The sequence below is a fragment of the Syngnathus scovelli genome, chromosome 8 (genome assembly GCF_024217435.2).
Source record: "Syngnathus scovelli strain Florida chromosome 8, RoL_Ssco_1.2, whole genome shotgun sequence".
Lineage (NCBI taxonomy): Eukaryota > Metazoa > Chordata > Actinopteri > Syngnathiformes > Syngnathidae > Syngnathus > Syngnathus scovelli.
The window spans coordinates 13,549,027-13,570,246 of NC_090854.1; the positions used below are offsets into that span (position 1 = coordinate 13,549,027).

General features: G+C 39.6%; 1 protein-coding gene across 3 annotated transcripts in view; it reads left to right on the forward strand.

Annotated features, from left to right (window-relative positions):
* kalrna (kalirin RhoGEF kinase a) overlaps window positions 1-21,220 on the forward strand; it is a 57,128-nt gene that overhangs the window by 30,893 nt on the left and 5,015 nt on the right. Inside the window, exons 38-56 of one of the 3 annotated variants that reach the window (XM_049727426.2) lie at window positions 194-296; window positions 7,512-7,590; window positions 7,692-7,859; window positions 13,487-13,690; window positions 14,293-14,366; window positions 14,471-14,617; window positions 15,133-15,228; window positions 15,419-15,537; window positions 15,614-15,680; window positions 15,838-15,938; window positions 16,040-16,106; window positions 16,186-16,272; window positions 16,529-16,621; window positions 16,699-16,749; window positions 16,835-16,912; window positions 17,098-17,283; window positions 17,434-17,605; window positions 17,692-17,900; window positions 18,539-18,825. In XM_049727426.2, coding sequence (XP_049583383.1) covers window positions 194-296; window positions 7,512-7,590; window positions 7,692-7,859; window positions 13,487-13,690; window positions 14,293-14,366; window positions 14,471-14,617; window positions 15,133-15,228; window positions 15,419-15,537; window positions 15,614-15,680; window positions 15,838-15,938; window positions 16,040-16,106; window positions 16,186-16,272; window positions 16,529-16,621; window positions 16,699-16,749; window positions 16,835-16,912; window positions 17,098-17,283; window positions 17,434-17,605; window positions 17,692-17,900; window positions 18,539-18,825 — 2,388 coding nt within the window. Of the gene's footprint in view, window positions 1-193; window positions 297-7,511; window positions 7,591-7,691; window positions 7,860-13,486; window positions 13,691-14,292; window positions 14,367-14,470; window positions 14,618-15,132; window positions 15,229-15,418; window positions 15,538-15,613; window positions 15,681-15,837; window positions 15,939-16,039; window positions 16,107-16,185; window positions 16,273-16,528; window positions 16,622-16,698; window positions 16,750-16,834; window positions 16,913-17,097; window positions 17,284-17,433; window positions 17,606-17,691; window positions 17,901-18,399; window positions 19,680-21,220 lie in introns of those variants that run through there. The other 2 variants (XM_049727425.1, XM_049727424.2) reach the window with 2 other exon arrangements.

Below are 21,220 nucleotides of genomic sequence, written 5' to 3' on the forward strand. Positions count from 1 at the left end.
TGATGTTTGTCATAAAGAAAAATCACCGCTATCCCCTCAGACCCATCAAAATGACCTGACACCGAGCAACTTTACAATGGCCTTTTTGAGAGAAATATTTCTTTAATGTTCCGTCTTGCACATGGAATCTTTCCCTATTCCTGCAGTTTAAGATTGTTACTTTTCTTATTTGTGTACGTGTGTGTGTGATTAGGGATGGAGGGGAGGACGGAGACAGTCAGGGAGACGGCAGCAGCCAACCGGACACCATCTCCATCGCATCCAGAACCTCGCAGAACACAATGGATAGTGACAAGGTCAGGAAACAAGTTCACGCATTTGAGTCAAACTGTGTTCGGAATTGCTCCCTATATTTTGTAGATTGATTATGATCCCAAAAAAAGATTAGGGGTGAGTTACTCTTTGGGCAGGTGATAACACAAAACAAAAGCTGCAAATACAAGCAAAAATATAACAATACTCGCGGGCATGTAATCATTGTCTTCTGTGAAGAATGACTATGGGTATTAGCGCTGTACTGAAGAGCTGAGAGAGTAGGTAAGATACTGCCCCTCAGTGGCCAAGGAGCACACAACAGAATGTGCATTGCAAGAGGTGTGACCAAAACTGTTACATTTTTTTAGATTCTGTTTAATTAAGTCATCACCTAAAGTTTAAAAAAATATATATAACAGAAAAAAAAGTATTTATTTTTATTAATTTTTTATAGTTACAGTACAGGTTTGGTCAATTTTTTTTTATGTAGCGACTCGAAATGTCATAGATAGGCAAAGAATTGGACGTCCTTGAAAATGTTTATTGATTAAACGGCTGTTATGAATTTTGCCATTTAGTGCCTTGCTAGAGAACTGCAAGACAACAAAATGGTTGTGGGATAAACTAAATTCACATGTTATTGAATATTTTAGGTTAATCCTGAAATGGGGTTTTCCCGTTCACTTAACCAATACCTAATCAACCTTGCTGCTACAGGGTCTCCCAGGTTCCTACAAAGGGCAGCAGCAGGGGGCGTGTATGTTCAGTGAGTGGTAGTAGTGACTAGTAATGTTTGTAGCTAGCTCGACTGGCGTTTATGAATGGATCTAAACCCCGCCGGATATGAAAAACGTATTCAGGTTGTGTGCGGCCATCTGTCAAGAGACTTCCTGTCAAGCAGCCTCTCATGTCCAGGTAAGTTTTTACATACCTGTGAGTCAGCCAGGCCTTTTCATTCTCAGGGCATCGAATTGATTGCAAACAAATCAGTCCAGTTGGAATCGATTCAACGAACTTTGCATTAGACACCCAAATACGTAGAGTATCCGTAATGCTTTGTTTGAAGGTCCACAATCGTGTTTATGTTGCACACAAGTAGCAAACTTGATAATGGGCACTTTTTCAGTGACCTTTAGTGAATCTGTGTTTCATTCAATCTGATTCCAATCTGATTTTATTTTTATGCATTTTTTTTATTAGAGATGAACAATTAATCAAATCTGTGTGTGTATGATTGAGCGGGCAAGTGAGTGACACACACACAGTCGCACACACTGATGTGAGCCATAGTCAGCCTCTGTGGTATTACACAGTGTGGCCTTTTCAGTGTGCAACCCCACGCCCACACACTCCTTGGCCCTTAAATGTCAATGCAGTAAACAGGCACACACACATTTTGTGACGCCGATCGCCACATCTTTCCTGATGCATTTTTTACCCATCAGAAGAAGGGGATATTTTTGCCATTGTAGACAGATCAGTTTTTAACTATAAAATGATTTTGAATTTATGGGGGAGGCATCACATCAAGACATTTTTTTACAGTCTGAGCATTTGTGGTTTCAATATTTTCAATCTTTTTATGATCCATGTTGGTTGGGTGATAAGCAAAGCTAAATGGCCACATTGAAAATCAGCATAAATTCATTTTCAAGCGTGTATATTGCAAAAGAAGTGGTAGGAAGTAAGAGTGGAGGAAATGTTTTATTTCAGTGCACAGTCCAACTTGGTCTTCCTTGAAATGGCTTGCACGTGTTCTCATGAATCAAATGCATTCAGTGTAGCACAGCAACCATCTGTTGGACGTATGACTGTTGTACACGCTCACACACACACACACACACACACACACACACAGCAGCAGCAGAGCGCTGTTCTTGCCGCACACACTCCAGCTGTTTGTTCATCAAATGAGGGGAGTGAGCGAGTGAGTGAGCGAGCGAGCAAGGATGAGGGCGTGTTTGCAAGGCCAAAAGTGGTCGCTGGTGGTAGAAGCGGAGAAACGACGAGGGGTTCTGGACATGCCAAAGTGGATGAGATTTAAGCTGTTCAAAGAGAGCAGCAGAGTGAGTACACGTGCTGCTGGGGCAACTTTTATTCGCAAGCTCGACCGTGACTTGAAGGCTTTATTGTTCTTTGATTGCCTTACACTTCTTGTGCTGGAGGTGATCAAAATATATTGATGAATGAAATGATTAATTTGGGAAGATCTCTTGGAATGGTTTGTGAGAAAAATCAATCGTGGAATTGATTGTACTAAACTGACTTTTGAATCACTTGTATTTCAGTCATCATTTCCATCATTTGTGAATATGCTGTGTGCCAATTGTAGTTTTACTATTTGCCGCACAAAAATGAGTGGAAAAAATGCTTTGGAAGTTGACGCTCGGTGCTTAAAGTGCTGCCAGGGGAACATTTTCAGTCAATTTAAAAAAAAAAAGTTTAATCATTGATTACATAAGCTAACGTGGATCACAGTGTCTTGTTGACATTCACTTAGCGTGTTGTAAAAGTGGCTGGTGGGACGGCGTCATGCATGCGTGTGTGTGATTGAGGGGAAGATTAATGGTTAAACGGGGCGTGTGTGCACGCGCCTGGCAGGACAGGCGCAGAGACGGGAAGCGGGCCATTAGCCACAGACGCTGTAAAAGATGTCCTGAGTGAAATCCGAGCATCCAAATGCTTTAGCTTTGGGCTTTGCCCCTTTTTTTGCAAGCAGTCTTTTTCTAATTGCTCAAATACTATGAAGCTTTAATGAAGGTTGTTAAAAATGTTTTGATGATAAAAGTTTGAAGTGCAGCTACTCTACATTGGACTGTGGACAGAAATATTTTGGCATTTTGAAATCATCCATGCACGATGACGTAACAAAATCTCAACAAGCATTTGTGTGCAAGCTATCAGATGCTAATTAGTCGCATATTTGGGCAAGTCTGTTACTCAATACAGTGGCACCTTAAATTACACACATATGAGCTTTTGATTTGTTTATTTCTGCATGTGCATAGTGACACTTCATCGGAATTATTATTGCATCCACTGAACAAACACAAAACCTGCACAAATGGGAAACGGGATGACGTAACCTTGCCTATCATGTCCTGCCCCAATTCCAATCAAGAATTTTGTTTACATGACACAATAATACGCAGTTTCCTTAAAAGCGTGATCTAAGAAGGCACAGCTTGTTACTCATCCTCCTCCACACCAGCTTATAGATCATCATTTTTATTTCCGTCATCTCCATTTAAAAAGGAGAGATAATTGCCAATGCACTCTGAGCCGTTTATTGATCGATACAAACATACAAATGCAAAATGTGAACACCGGAAACCCAAACTCACATCAAGACAAGCTGCTAACTAGACATGTCATACACCACAGTGATATTTTTCTTTATTAAAAAAAAAATGGATCGACAAAATCAAGATTAACGTGTATGTAAACTTAAAAGGACGTTAAGGCTCTTTTCCGAATCAACAACTTCATTGTAGGAACAACTTTCTGACTTTATGAATCTTTTTTTTATTAAAAAAAGATCAAAATTGATTTTAAAATTAAATGGATCAAAATTAATTCTAAAATTAATTCTTCATTTATTATGTTGGGAGCTTGAAAAGCTGTTAGAGAACTTTTATTTAGTTAAGATTGACAATGAGGGGAAGAAAGTCAGTTGTTACTACCACGAGCCTTCGTGCAGTCAGTGACAAATTGATCATTAGTAATCATAAGTGGCATCAAACATCTGCGTAGTCCTAACTAAAAATGTGCCACACAGATGTATAAAAATAAATGTTGACGAAAATGTATTGTCAGTCCAGACAAAACAGACTTCCTGTTGAGCTGTTTTCCTCTGTGGTTTCTAAAGCCTCATTTTAGTTTTCTTCTGTTGCACTTACGTTGGAGTTGCGACATACGGCCAATTTTGGTCACACTGGTTTTCTTTTTCCTTTTTTTTTTTTCTTGTTCAGTTTTCCATCCGTACAATTTGAGTGATTTGGAAAGTCTGAGGTTAAGACGTCATGTGTCGTAACTGATCTCAATGACGCCTTTCTATTTATCTGTTTAGCTGGGCAACTGTTTCTCTGTTTTTATATGAACTTTTAGAAGGTTATTTTGTACAAATTAACCCAACTCTCTGAGTCGGTCCAATTTTTGACCCAAATTGGGTTGTTTTTGACCCAGCAGTTTTAAAAGTGGACGCCTCAAATTAGTCTCCAGTCAGTTGTTTTATTTATTTCTTATTTTAGATATTTTATTTTGTTTTGTTCCTTTAAAATGTATACATATTGACCAGGCTATATTTTCAACCAATCAGAAGCGTGCAGAAAACTCTTTTTCGGAAAGTCACAGATAGAACTAGGGATGATCGGTACTACTTTTTTCACACCAAATCACCAATACTGAGTAGCGATACTCTCGTCCTTTTCTTATTGCCAAAAAGGACTTAGTCATTTTTGTTTTGCCTTAAGTATCTGTGACTAGTTTTGACATCCTCCGTAAGTACCCGATACCTTAACATAAAGCTGATATCGCCTGATTTTGAGCGATGGGCCGTACAGAAAAAAAACAGATGGCTGGGACTTATAGTGGTGATATATTTCACACACACCCCAAAAAAAAATCAAATCAGATAACAATATTGCATCATAATAATAATCTGTCAAACACAGGAATTCCGTTTTGAAAAAAAATAATATTGAGTGACCTGAAGTGCACTTTTATGCTGATAAATATCGGCTTTTGTTTGTGAGCGGGCATGGCCAATTAGCATGGGAGTGAAAAAAAGACCACAGATCACACGGTGGCTTTCTTCTTGTCCTCTTTCACATATTACAGTTGCTGCGCTAACCCAGCCCCTATCACGCTGTCTTTCCCACTCGCACTAAAACCCTCACAAAGTGAAAGAGTTGCTGTGTCAGCAGTAATGCGATACTTAAGGGGTGCAAATGGGATTCATGCCCCGCCACGTCTGGTCACGTGACTGTCTAACGGCGGCCCTCCTGCAATGTGAGGTCATAGTAAGTAGGAAAAACACGTCATGGTTGGCGCTGCAAACCTAGACCATCCCAAGCTTTTTGGAAATCCCCCTCCAATGTGTCACGAAGAGCTCATTCAATTCATTTGTCTTACTTTTGCTGATAAACATAAAAAATCATTTGGTAGCAAACTCAATACATCAGGCAGTAACACAAGCATGTGTGGTGGTTATTCAAAGGCTTTACTGTGCAGAGAGCCACAAGCACAGTAAATAAAATCAATCGTGTGATTGTGTAGCAAGCGGTTTCATTCACTCCGCTGCTGTCACGCTGCATCCTCGAAGCATATGACCCTCACAAGCCGGTGGCGCGCGCACGTGGGCTTCCTGTTGTGTGCAATCACATGACAGATAACAACAGGGAACGCCCATTAACAACAAACATGAACGTTTTGATCAGACTTCAAGATGAGAGGGGGAGAGAATCGTTCTTGAATGTCGATTTGGACTGAATAATTCTAAAAAAAAAATCAATCCACCCGGTTTTCCTCATTATTACAATTGCAAGATAATATGCAATTTTTTTCGGGGTCCTCTACCAATGCATTTTTTTAACAAAGATAATCAATAACTTATTTTCTTTTGCAGATTTTATGATACATAAATGTTTTGAAATGTCTTCAATCAGTCTTTTAAGCAGTTAAATCAGACTATGACAATAATACAAATAAATCTGTGGCTTCATCACTTCAACTTTTCATGTTTGGTGAAACAAAAACATGCTTTAAGTGTAAGCAAGTATGGGGCTGTGGCTTAGTGAATGAAATGAAGAGCTTGGAGTTAGTCGGGTTGGCTTGTATCTACTCGGGGGATTTCAAAGTCTGGTACCGGAAGTGGTGCTCTGGCTCATTTTAATGGTACTTGAAAGAATACTATTCTTGTACAGTTGAGTTATATTTAACTTTTTTGTACAAATTTCCTATATTTATGTACCGTGTCAATGTTCAAACCGTGAATAATGTAGCACTGACTTGCAATTTGCTTGGAGCTCAGGATTTTGTTTTTAGATGATAGGAAAGTTTTCAGAACTAGTGGACTGCACTTTGCTGCTTGTGCGTGTTTTTGTTTTATTATTGTTTTTCACTCTTTCTCGAGCATCAGCGTATCTGAATCTAGCTTATACCGGAAATTCAAATTTAGACTCATAATAAAATATAAACCAAGCAAGGACTCAAAACTTTGAAAACTTGGGACACAAAGGTCAAAACACAACTATGCTTCTAGAATGAAAATAAAAAACTATGGTCAGGTTGATTGAGTCAAGACACCTGCTTTGTCTTGTTGTTGACATCAGGTATAAAGTAACCTGCAGCTGTAGAGTAGCCAGGCTGGATGTTGCTAGGCGACCTTAAGCCCGGTAAAGAGCGGCTGCTTGTGAACATTAACAAGCACACACACACACACACACACACACACACACACACACACACACACACACACACACACACACACACACTCCAACGTGACAGTTTTAAAGGAGACGCAAATGATTTCCATCCTCACTGTGTTTTCAGACAGTATCTGAAAAGTCAATGTTAGCTTTGCATCCTGTTAGCTGTGTTTGCAGCGAGACAAGTGTCTTGCTCTTTATGCATACGTGCAGTATGTGTGACCCTGCAAGAACTCCAAAGATACTGCAAGGCCTTTTCTTATTTTTAAGAAGCACATGTTTGCTTGGCCAGGAGGCTTGAACACAGAATATTCATTTCCTGTGTCAACATTGATGCTAATCATGACCTAGGGCGTTCAGGTGACACTTTGGTTCCCATAAAAATTGGGAATTGCAGCTAATTTATCATAAAATTTTTGTCGGAAATGTAAATCAGTATCGGTTAAAGGAAAAAGTCACATCAATCATTATTACAACATAAAAATAGAGTATCAAATTGCAGAAATGTGCTGAAAATAAATGACAATCAGCTTGACTTTATTTTTGTCATCCCATAGAAACATGTTTGTTTATAAGTATTTTGGTTTCAAAATAGTTCAGTGACCATATTTGGCTTTCTATCTTTAACGGAAGCGTACGTACCAACAAACGTATCCTTATGTGTAGGAGTTGTTGGAAAATGAAATGGTTCAGCGCAAGTTAATTGTGACCGGTCGGCTTTGTGAATCACTACACGACCACAGGCCTCACTAGCAATTTAGTCTTTTTCTGCATTGTTCTGCTGGCTGCTATTTTTCTAACCCGTTTTTTTTTTTTTTTTGTCTGCAGCTCTCTGGTGGTTGCGAGTTGACGGTGATCCTGCAGGACTTCACGGCAGGATGTAGCAGTGAGATATCCGTCAGCACCGGTAAGCGTCTGTGCGCATTGCCTCAACTTTTGATTGGGCGTTTTCTCAAAGTCAGATATTTTTCTTTTTATGACTACTTGTCTTTGTCTCTCTCGCTCTAGGCCAGACAGTAGAGCTGCTGGAAAGGCCCAGCGAGCGGCCAGGTTGGTGTCTGGTTCGAACCACCGACCGCAACCCACCTCAGGAGGGTCTGGTACCCAGTTCGGCATTGTGTGTGTCCCACTCGCGCTCCAGTGTGGAAATGGACTGCTTCTTTAACTCAGGGAAAGGTAGGCTTAAGTGAAATACCTCATTTAAATACTACTTGGCAATTTTTTTACTGTACTCTGTTTTTTTAAGGTTTTTAAACACACTTTTAAAATAATGGACACAGATTATTGAATATATCAAGAGCGATGGATAGCACCAAAATATATTTTACATTGTTCCGATCCCTTTGTGTTTACAGTAAACAAATCTAAATTCTTCCAAGCTAAGAAATGTCTTATTTCACATTATACCTCATAAAAGATGTTGATTATAAAATTAATACACAGCCATCACTTTCTGCACTTTAGAGGATTTGACATTCAATAATTGATCAATTGAAATAGCATGGCTGCTTTTGTTTTTCTTTCAAATTTGCAGTGTCACGCAAAATGGTGTACCACCATCTCGTGGTGTAGTGTTTACAATTTACTTATACAGTTCGATTCAATTGTGATCAATTTGAATTCAATATTTTTTATCCACTCTGCCTCACACATCTCAAGTTCAACATTTGGAAAATTATACTAAACACTTAATCAATATGTAAATCTAATTAAGTATTCATAGTTAATATTCATAACAGCCATAACACGATGGGTGTGCCTCTCATATTTAATTTTTATATTTGTACCCGTGATACAAATTAAGTTATCCACTCTTAATGTTAAAACATAAAACCAATAAAACTATCAGATAAGAACTGTGTATTGAAAGTATGTCACACTGCAGATGCTCATCGAATTTTTTAACATTGTTGGTTGTCATGCAAGCGTAAAGTAGAATGAACCACGGCTAAGATGACAATGATAAAATATGGTATTTCCGAGTGTTCATGGACTCAGGTCTGTTCAAGAGTCACCAGAATTAATCTTTATATCAACATATTTTCACATGAGCAAACAAACAGCAGGCTTGTGTCAACTTCAAGTTGACACCCATTTTGCATGTTCTTGACAAACCAGTGCATGTGTCAATATATTGTTAGTAAAAAATATTAATATTAGGACTAAATTAATAGAATATGTATAAATACTGCACTGTTTTTTGTTGTGTATGATACAAAGTCATATTAGGGACGCACAAAAAAATTAAAAAGACAAATTCTTGCGAAATATAAAACTATAGCAGGTTTTCCAATGATGTCTGGATGAAGCTCATTTTATTAAAAAACAGAAAAAGAACTTCCCCAATTTAGAAGCATACAGTTGTCAACAATTTTAGATTATTGTCCCTGTTCCAATACTTTTGTCTTTAATGTGAGTGTGCATGTGTGCGCATATGTGAGTGCAACCTTTTTATACATTTTAATAACGACAAACACAAACAGATATTAATGGGCTTTTTCAACCTCGTCTGTAATTTTTATACAATTTTAGCCAATTTAAAACAGTGGAAGATCCTTGTTTTTGTCAGGTCAGGTATTTGCCCTACAGTGACGATATGCTGACCCCTATTGTTAGGTTTGGGACATTACACCATGATGTATCTCTTCAACTAAATTTGCCATCTTTACACACACACATTTAAAAAATCTCTCTCTCTTGCCTTCCAAGCAAGATTGAGGACATCCCTTGCCTGCCATTGGCAAAATACAGTTTGCCCTCACGCATGGGGCATATTTTCCTCAAGGTTAAAACGCATTAGTAAAGTCAAAATTATTTCACAATGAATTAATAATCAAGACAAAACTTTGAAAGGTTATCAAAACTTAGGGGGAAAAACCTCCCGATAATAAACCTCCATTATTTTAAGGATACGTTCCAAACTGCCGACCCCACTCAATTTATATTCTCTGTTTTTGTTTATTTTTAATTTGACGGTCTTTTTAGGAACACTCTTCTCTTTAGTGCATCAAATTGAGAACGTTTTTTTTCCTTTAAAGAGACTGACTGAAAGGTTACAGGGGAGGTGGAACTCCAGCTCCTCCTCTTCCTCACTCCTCCTCTTCTTTCTAGTACGCCTCTCTCAATCTCAGCCCAGTCATTCTGGCTGCCTCAACTATACATTTGTGTGTACGTGGGATACAAGTGTGTAAATGTAAGCATCAACCGTGCGTGTGTGTGCGTGTGAGTGTGTGTGTGTGAGAATGATGCGAGGTTGGCATAGCTGTGGATGGTGGATCTGGGAGCGCTGCTGTTGCTGTTGCACAGGTGAGCTGAACAGTGCCTTTGTTTGGGCAGTGTGTCTTTGACTTTATGTGAGGGGTGAAAAAAATTAAACCGAAACCACATTGAAAACTGACATGACTCTGGGAGTGGAGAAGCAAGCTTGTGTGTTTTGGCTCATCTCTCCATTTTTGACATCTTACTTTTTATATTAGTCCCTTTTTTATTGGTCCACACAAGCGCAATGTGTGTGTTTGTAGGTTTACCAGCATAATCAATTTTTCAGTGTTGAACCAGCTTCCAACATTCCTCTGAACTGAAAGTTGTTTTTACTATTACATGCGACTCAGTATTATGCGGGAGGATTTCTGTCCTAATGAAATGATTTAGCTCGTTTGAGGGAAAGCATCGACTGGAAGGCTTCCAGACGTGCAGAAGAAGGACAGCATATGTCGAGCAATGGTTGCTGCCATGTATGAGGCAGAGGAGAAGAGTTAGACCAAGACTTTGATTTGTTTTAGTCCAATAAAACACACCCTAGGTATGCCCAATGTTTATTATGTTGGTCAGTGTGCCAGCTAAACGTTAACTTTGTGGCTTTGTGTGCACGACCGCAGCAGACTTTGACCCGTCCGTGCCTGCTTCGTGTTTTATTGTGACTGAGCAGGATTGCTACTGTATGTGGCCAAACTGGTTGTACTGGTTGCACACAGCCAAGCGGGTTTGGGGCAAGAGGTCATTGGTGTCACAAGAAGACAATCCCAAGCCTATAAAACATAACACTGAGACATTGTCAATGAATGACACTAAAGATGTGTCGGTGAGCGGCCATTGTAAAAATAAAAAAAAAGCAAGTTTACTAGCAGGGCTTGCATGAGAAAGATCTTTGTTTGCGCAAATCAGCAATAATAATAATAGACTTCCTGATTCTTATTGACTCACTTCATACCGTAAACCTGCTTGTTTAAATTCCAGTATGATGTCATCACAACAGCTGCCAATAACTAACCACACTAACATATAGAAGAATGTTTCAATTGCACTCACACTATGGAATGTACATGACCGATAAAATGGGAATAGAAATTTCGTCATGTAATGTATTTTATTTTGACATTTATATTTAAATTGCCAAATAGTCGTGCTCATCTGCCTCATAGTCAAGATTTTCTGGTTGGAATCTTGACTTTGGCTGACCTAGTTGCGGCTTTTTTAACTAATGACGTACGTATTTGTATATATTAAGTCACTGTATATGATAAGTTAGTCATGAACAGATTGATTTTTAGGGCTTTTCTTTGTCACACCCCCTCTTGATCAATTAATCAATAATTGTCAATCCATTTTAAATAGGCTTGCTTTCATTCGGATGGCAATATTCTAACACTCAAGACTTGATCCCATTCCTGTGAAATTATAGAAAATTTGGTTTCAGCTGAAAAAAACTACATGTCAATCTAAAACTTGAGTTCCATGTTGGATTTAAATAATTTAGTGTTCTGCACAGCTTTTAAGTGTTTTGTAAAGATAAGTGGTCAAACGACGTGTTGTCAGTTGAGCTGTTCACAGTGTGTGTGCGTGCATGTGTGTTCTGTCGAGGTGTGTGCGCCATAATTACAGAATGAAACAGACTGTGCTGCGAGGGTGATAGAAAACGGGCTGGGATGAGACAAGGGAGCTGTTCTGTTCAAAATTGAGTGACGGCCACACTCTGTCTTTTGTGTTGGATGGCAACAGTAGCGCCGTTGTTCCAGCTCACCTGACTTTTAGCGGCAGACTTCACTCCTCACTTTTTTTTTTTTTAACCCTGCCCTTCTTTTATTTTCACATCAATAAAATAACCCATGGTTCACATGTGGACATTTAAAAGTCAAGTAATACTTGGTAAACAAATCAGTAAAGTAGTTTCTCAAAGGATTTAAAATGCGGAGGCTTGCGATTTCCCCATAGACGAGATATTATGGTAATATCGTGCCTGTGCAAATAAAGGGTCTAATAGATTTCCCTCTATCTGTAGTGAGGCGGGTAAATGTGGAAGTATTTGGCATACAATTTGTTTTTGTTTTTTTTGCAGCCTTCGATGAAGTTTGTGCTTTGAGTGTCATTCTTGGGAAGTGGAATGTTATCAGTCACTTGTAGTATATGGGTGTGTGTGTGTGTATGCGTGTTTTTTGTGTTGTCAAGCAACTGTCAAGGACGTTCAAGAGCTGAATGTCGATTGCTGAATACGCACAAGTCACATGACTGCATTTGCACAACAGCACTTAAGGGAGTAAAACTAGTGAAGTGTTGAGCAAGTGTGAGGTCAGGCTGGCGTGCGTGCGTGCGTGCGTGCGTGCGTGTACGTACCACAAAAATTATCCACAAATCTTGCTCAGTGAGTTCCAGGATGTTTTCCCTTTTTTTTGGGAGGGGGTTCTGATCCTCCACAGAGCTGTCATAGAAGAAATGAAATGTTAATCAGTGGAATTGGTTAAAAAAAACAAAAAACTCTAAACACAGTGGTGAAAAAAGTTCTGAGATTTTGATTACACATATTTCAAACGTAAATGTAATTTTCTCCTCATTTGGTCAAAGGTCATCAAATGAACACATTTTGATTCTATGCAAAAAATGTCAAATGTTTTTGAAAAACAATTTTCAAAACCAAAATTTCCATGTAGGGTCATTTAAATGATCATAATGCCATCAATTTTGCTCAAATATAGTACATGAAACAAGCATCATTGTATTCCTTAAAGTATTTTCTCCACCACTTGAGGCAGATGACATTTTATTTTAATGTGAGCTGTTACAGCGTGTTTATCAACAAAGATTGCAAGCTGATTAAGAAGGAGGACAAACTGTACGAAGCAGCATGAAGCTTTGGGGGTGTAAAAAGGAAAATAGTTTATTGTTCCACGAACCACACCTCGGGAGCTCCTCCTGACCCTTGAACTTTCATATCCTGTCGGAGACACATTTGCATGGCCACAGGCCTTCGCTCGCAGCTGTGTGCGTGAACACAGCTGATCCACCGCACTGCTGACTCATGACTGCATGCACACACACACAGACACACTCAATGCAGGATTTATTTATTTATTTTCTTACGTTGTTCTTACCAACAACTGGTTCTAAAAATTGAAACTACGCAATTCAGTAGTCATTAAGTGTGGGCGTCATCTTGTCATTTGATTTTGAAACATGAATGAATTGTGTTAATCTCATGATCATCACATTACGCAAGGCACAAAAAATAAAAATAATTCAGGCAATTGTAACAAGTTTAGTAAACTATAGGTTTGTGGAAAAGTTTACTTTTGTGCTTCCTTTGATTACAAATAAACGTACACAATATTGCCGACCAATGAAAAGCATGGACCGGTATCTCCAAATTTGAGTAATGGTGAGTTTGGCACATTTGATCGATTAAAAACAGAAATCGGAAGTGTTGGAAGACCATTCTGTGTATGGACCGCAAGAAGTATTATCTAAATTTAGCACTACAGGTACCTCAGAAATGTGCCTTAAAATAATTGTTGTTTATTTTCCTTCTTCAGAAAACTTTCCTGTCGGTGGCTCCGATGGGAAAACTGAGTCGGTGGCAAACCTCCAACCGCAGCCGTCCCTCAACTCACTGCAGTCCAACTCACCCGGACCCAAACGCTCCGGAAACACCATCCGAAAATGGCTGAATCCCGTTCGACGCCTCAGTCACGGCAGCTCGGTTAAGAAACTCCCCAGTAACAAACAGAAAAAGACAGGTAAGAATGGCACAATTCTTATTTGGTATTCCATCCAGATATGTATTGAACCTCAGATTAGAATGCCTTTGCCGAATGATGATTATGTATTGCTGGTATTGAGCGGAATGCATTGTGAAAAATTTATTGATTGCCTAATGTGACCGTGTTTGCATTGACATCCCCCCACAAGTCAATTTATGTGTTGTTTTGAGCGAAACAATCCAGCAACTTGGCTCATTTGAGCCCTCGCCGAAGCTTCGTGTGAGCTCACACTACTCTACTCGAAAAGCAATTAGGACAACAAACTGCTTTTTTCATGCTTCTGTCACATGTCCAGTCCATTTATGTCAGCTGACTAATACAAAATGTTTGCCACACTGCATGACAGCATTGCCCCGGCCGGCTCAGATGATGTGACTGATCATTAGCTTGTACCCTTTGCTAACAGATTTGACGTACACACACAAAAGCACCATTGTTATCTTCTGAGCGTGTAGCCTTCACACAAATTAGCCATCTTCATGAATACTAAAATAAATAGATACACAGATAACTAAATACTTGTTCATTTAAATTCAATAAACACTGAGTCATGATGAGTTGAACTGGTTGATTGACAGGTCCGGTGGGAGGAAGAGATGAGAGCAGGAAGGGACAGCCTGACCTTAACCCACAGGATGACATCATTGATGAGGTAGCCAATCATGAAGAAAGAACTCTTTTACTATACTGCCATATTTTTTTGGTTTAATGATTATTTCGTGGAACAATATGATGTCTCCTATTATCCCATCTCAGCACATCCCCAGCAAAGCGGGTAACATCCTCTCCAAGACGCCATCTGGCATGCAGAGCGGCGGCGAGGAGGAGCAGGATGAGGAGGCGCACACCCCGCTGCCTCCGCCCATGGAGATCATCAAGGACCCCTCAACGCAAGATAACAAGGTGACTTCATTGTAATATCATTTTGTGCCCAGCAGCACAGAGATCTACTGGCAGCGTAATTAAGAAGCAAGAAAAAGTCCCCCAGAATATCCCGTATGTGCATGAAAGTTGCTCTGTCTGTGTTGCAGTTTGAAAGTTTCGAGCTATCGTAACACTTTTTTTTCTGGGATGAACTTTTATGGGTTTGCTGAACATTTTGATAATCAATCTTTGTGTTTACGGTAAACCTCAACCGGTATTGACAGCTAAACAGCTCAAAGCAAGCACACTTGACCTCTTATTTGGAGAATTGTGCAAGTAAAGAAGTGAAATTGAGTGTTGATGATTACTTTCAAACACGGTGGCAAGTTTTGTATTGTCCCAACTACTAATCCTTTTCTCTTTCAATTAGATTTCACTTTTCTGTCCATTTTCCGTTTCCAAACTTTTTTCTACCTTGACTATTGCCGTCCTTCCTAACACACTCTTGTTTTTTTTTTTTTTTTTGGCCTCCTCTTGTCGTCTTCCTCTCTCAGCCATCATCCTTGTTAACATCTCTACAGTCATCTTCTGAGGTGCCCTGCGCTGCCGAGCTGGTTAGCGCCATAGAAAAACTGGTTAAAACAAAGATGGTGAGTGTGTGACTGCATGTGTGCGTTTGTTTGTCTGGTTACCTATGATGTCAACAATTTTTTGCCTTGTCTCAGTTCAATTGATTCATTTTCCTAAAAATTGAATTGCTGATAATGAGCATCACATGGCTCACCTTTAACTCCACAAAAAAAAACTCTTTTTTTTTTTTTTTTTTTTTTTGTGTAACAGAACTTAGAACCAGGAGCACACCCAGCCTTTTCCCCCCTCTCCTCAGGGGAACAAAGCACTTCGGTCCAGGCCCGAAACACTGAGTTGGAAGAGAGAGCCCAAGCCATGAAGCAGCGCATGTGAGTCCACCACGTGGGCTCGCTTTGTCATAAATGCTCCTCCAACAATAATGTGACCTTTTGTTTTTTCACTAAGGTACGTTCTCGAGGAGTTAATAGAGACGGAGAAGATCTATGTCAAAGACTTGGGCATCTTTGTTAAGGTGAATTAGTCATTTTAACACAAACTTGTTCACACACTCAGCTCGCCGGAACCTCGAACAGAATAAGTCGTATTCGATTTGGGTTATGTTGGGCAGAAACATCTGTGTGGGCTAAAGATTGTGGAAGGATAATTATTCAACGTCACCGTCCTTGCAGGTTTTCAAGGAGAGAATAGAGCAAACTATTCCCGAAGACATGAAAGGAAAAGACAAAATTGTTTTCGGCAACATCCATCAAATCTACGACTGGCACAAAAAGTAAGTCAGTAGAAATGTTGGAATGAGTGGTTGGTTTTGGCTAACAGGCCATTAAGCATGAGTGGCTTTAGCTAACAGGAAACCCTGCTCTGTCCTGGCAGCTTTGTGGGAGAGCTGGAGAAATGTCTGGATGACCACGAGTACCTCGCCGAGCTCTTCATCAAACATGTGAGTGATGAAGATGAGTAGGGCGTTGTCCAACGTGAATGTCCGCCAGCTCAACTTTTTTGTTGTTTTTGTCTCCCAGGAGAGAAAACTGCACATGTACGTGGTCTACTGTCAGAACAAACCCAAGTCCGAGTTCATTGTAGCAGAACATGACACTTTTTTTGACGTGAGTTATGTTTTATACTCTTTCGCATAACACACTGTTTACATGTACACGTCTGACCTCGGACCAAAAAAAACTACCACAAACACCTCACTTCTCACAAGCCGTAAAGTTCTTCACTCCTTGCTACGATTCTGTCTTCTTCTAACAGTTATGCCCATATTTGTTCAAACCTAATAATTTATGCGGCTCAGTATAACCACAGCTGTGACTTCCCCTTTTAGGGTTGACTTAATTCTGAAGTCCTTTTTGCTTGCAGGGTGTCCAGCGGGACATTGAGTCCCGGTTGACCATTAGCGATTACCTTATCAAACCCATCCAAAGAATCACCAAATATCACCTACTACTGAAGGTATGTCATCAGATCTATATTTATGACCGGTGGAGACCTTGTATTTTATTTTCATGTCATGCCATCATTTATTGTAGGATTTCCTGAAGTACAGCAACAAGGCGGGAATGGACTGTAAACAAATCAGGGTAAACCTAGCTACTTGTACTGGAACAAAATGTCATTATTGGTGCTGACACACTTTTTAATGTTAAATTTGTCTCTCGTTCACAGCAAGCATTGGATTTGATGTCTCAGGTTCCCAAGCGGTGTAACGACATGATGAACTTAGGTCGGCTACAAGGATACGAGGTATGTTAGTTTTATGTGAAATTGAATATACGGTGAGCCCCAGGGATGGGTTCGAGGCCCACTCGCAATTGTTGAAAATCCGCAATTAAGAGTAAAACCTTGTGTGCCATTTTGAGGATAAGAAATTTAAGAGTGATCATCAGGACATAATGATTGTTGTGTTGACCGATGATTTTCCTGCACAGGGCAATCTAATCAATCAGGGCAAAATACTGGAGCAGGAGACTTTCTACGTGACCGAGCAAGTCGGCAGCGTTTTGTCGCGCGCCAAAGAACGGCGGGTGTTCCTCTTCGAGCAAATCGTCATTTTCAGTGAGCTGCTCCATAAAGGCTCTTCCACGCCCGGATATCAGTTCAAAAACTGTATCAAGGTACTCAACGCAGTGCTTACACCACAACTAAGACATTTGAAGACATTTGGGTTTTATATCAACAGATGAATATCAGACAGAAGTTCAGAGTCAACAATTTTATGACCGAGAACGTTTTATTTCTAGTAGTGATAACAGTCTTCACTTCAGGTGTCCTACTTGGATCTGGAGCAGACCGTGGATAACGATCAGACCAAGTTTGTCTTGTCATGTCGCGGCTCGGCGGAACATTTTACCCTCCAGGCGCCCAATGTTGAAATCAAGCAGGTCTGGGTCAGACAGATCCAGAAACTACTGGACGATCAAAGCTGCTTCCTGTCCGGTAAGACGACAACTCTCACAACGCTTATATGATACCTGAATGTTTGAACCTCCTGGTGATGATTCGTTTTGCTTTCTCCAACACAGCACTTGTGTCTCCCATCGAGTACCAGCAGAAGCGCGGCGGCAGCTCGTCACTAACCAGAAACCGCTCAGCTGCCAGCAATCGCTCATCCACGCCCTCTCACAGCCGCCCCTCGTCGGCGGTTGGCCTTGGCGAAAAGGAGAGCGAGAAGGGGCGGAGCCAGTTGACCACGTCGACTTCCAATGGAGGAACATCGTGTTTTGACTCCAGGGTGAGTCCAGTTGAGGCTCTCAGCAATAGAAACAATAATTTTACCTCTGTCATTATGTCTCATCAATGCTTGTAAGTTTTTTACCTTTTCTACTGTCAAGTATCTTGACATTCATCGTTTGTTTTCCATTGGTAAAACCAGATACCGTTTTTAGTCCAGCAAGCCCATGCATAATCAAGATAAAATCCATATTGGGAAAACTTTTATGCAGGTAAAATATAAACTCAAAATATGAAAATATCTCAAAACCTGATGTGTGAGAAAAAAAGACAATACTTTTTTAAAAATCGTGATCAAAAATACATTTAAGGACACCAAAAGCTTTTTTTTCAGGTGTTCAGCAAATGTAAACGCGATGATATCGGATATGGATTGCTTAAAAATATAATCGGGATCGGGTGCTTAGACCTGCAATGTAAATGATGGCAATGATGACATTTTTTGCTGTTCTTCCTCCTCCCCCTCCTCGATCCCGACCTCCACCCTAACCCCCAATCAGGGCGACATCCGCAACGGCATCCCAGCCGTCCGCACCATCGTCCAGCCCTCGTAGCCGCACCCTATAACCTTGTCCCCACTCTTCCTCCTCTGTTTCTCCATGCGCTCCCTATCCTTATCGCCATCCTCATCTTCCTCAGGAGAGCGACGGCGGCTGCTGCAACGGCGCCTCGTCAACCATGCGTGTCGCCCAGGACTACTCGGCGCTCAAGGAGAATGAGATATGTGTGAGTCAGGGCGAGACGGTGCAGGTCCTGGCGACCAATCAGCAGAACATGTACCTCGTTTACCGGCCCGCCGACAGCCAGTCACCCGCTGCCGAGGGCTGGGTGCCGGGGCACGTCCTGGGCCCCGCCCACAAGCCCTTAAAAGACTCCTCCTCCGCCACGTCCTTCTCTGCGGCGGTGGCCGACGCCAACAATATCAAGTAAGTCCCGACCCCCACCACTCTACTCCGCCCCCACCACAGCACTTGTTTACCCGCAGCACTTGGATGGGATCGGATGGATTTACAAATCTCCACACTGGCGTCAGGTTGTCCACTTTTTGAGTCAGTGGCTGACAACAAACTCTAGAGCTAGACTGGATAGAATCTGGTATCTGATCTGGAATGTGGAGCTTAAAAACCGGACTTATTTCAGTTCCTAACACCCTGCTTTTTTTTTTCTTTTTTTTCTTATTGTTGTTGCTTGTTTTATCCTGTTTGTTAATTTTGATTTTTTTTTTTTAAAGGACTGGGTTCTCCGCAGTGGAGATTTTTGTTGTTGTCTGTGGCAATCTTTAAACGTTTTTGTGTTAATCCCCTCTTGTTGCCTTGTTATAATGATTAATTATTTTTATTTGATGGACAAAGTTGGATCCTTTTCCTCCATGTTGATTTTTTGTTGTTTATTATGTTAGTAGTTCACTGTACAAATATGTCTCAACTGAGGCTCTAGAGCATTCCTGTTTATAAGAAGAAAAAAAAAAACAAAGACGGAAAATCCTTTTTGCACTATTTAAGAAAAATATGAAGTCAAGCTGTGCAATATGTTTTTCGTCAAAATGGCCACGGGCAGTAGTGGACTGATGCTACTCTCTGAGAAGAAGAATTTTAAATGTATTTTACATATGTCAACTAAAACCTTTGGGTTGAATGTGAGCATGTGGTAGCAAAATAAGCAAATGTGACAAGAGAAGTTTGTTTTCTTCTGCGTCACGAAGATGGAGATGATGGACAGTTTGTAGTTTTTAACAATTTGTAAATAAACTACAAGAGCTAACATGCAGCAAACATGACAAGTCTGCTACTTTTATTTTAATTCACGTCATGTACTCTAAGTGTTGACTACGGAAAATTTTATCTTTACAAATCTACAAAATACATTTTATTATGTTGTTGTCAGATTACCCTTATTTATTTTCAAGTATTTTAAGTTTTTACTAACATCAACGGTTTGCAACTCCACAAATGGCTTTAAAAAATACACGTTTATTGTGTTTGTGTATATACTATATATAGACTCGTATAGAAATAAAATAGGTGCTATGTACCATTAGCTAATTATGATTTGCGAAAATGTATATTATATGTACAATTAAATTTAGAAAATACCTTTTTAAATAGCTCAAGTTATGTATCTTTTCTTGAATCTTTAAAAGTTGTTCTCTATAAAACAACAAAATGTGGAATTTCATTGTTGTCCAAAGAATGTATCTCCAAATTTTGCAAATTTTATGGAGCGCACAATTTTATTGCCAGATAAAAATTTAAACTTGGATAGAAATTTTGAACAAAGAAAGGGTCATCGTAGCAAAAGTGATTATTGGTGACTCTTTGGTTGCCATCTGTGGCGGTTTGAGTGAAAAAGTAAATTTTTAATGGGTTCTTGCCTCTCTCCCGCCCCAAATTATATTATATCACTGTAATACAATAACAAAGAGCGACCAGCGAAGGTCCCTCCCCCTTTTCTCATGCACAAGTGCAGTCTGGCTGAAGCATCATGCATCAGTCACACACCTCTTCATTGAGTATAACCACACACATTTTCGTACGATCTTGCTTCACATGAAGGTTAGAACTACTGCTGAAAAAAAGCTGCATAATTAATAACAGTGTCATCAAATAATTTCATTCCCAGACGTAGAAGCGTATTTGCACCACATTTATTTATGTACATTTTCAATCAATGTCAATTATTCAATTGTGTTGTATTTTTCTACATTTATTGATGTTATATTTAATCGTATTATTTATTTATACTTTTGTTGTGTATTGTAGTTTAGTTCAATATATCATCAATAATAATAAATTACAATACACTTATTTTATTTTACCAAATGTATTCATTGATAGGTGTATCATTTTATTATTCATTACTATTATTTTATTTTTGTATAGTATTTCATATTTTAGTCAAGACGAGCTGTTTTTATGGTTCGCCTATCCAGCTGACATTTAAGTTTTAATAGACCACATTGCAAAAACTGGTCTTATAATCAAAAAGAGTCATGAAGTTAGGAATGTACAGAATTTGTTCATTTAAGCAAACTGGTCTACCAGTAGGACACAAGAAGAGAAAATATTTTTTCTTTAAGTGTTCCAAGTAAAAACATGCGAAGAAACATGCTTTTTGTTGGACGTTGGGGTTTCTTAAGGGAAAAACAATACAGTACATTTAAATTTTTTGTTATTTCCTGTCTTCTTGGCGATAAATAACACAAAATTCTAAATTTTATTAAAAATATATATAACTTTCGGGATTTACAGTATGTCTACTGTCGTGAATAGCATGGCTAAAAACAGCATTATCTTTTCCTGACAATTGTGTTATGCTGCAGTC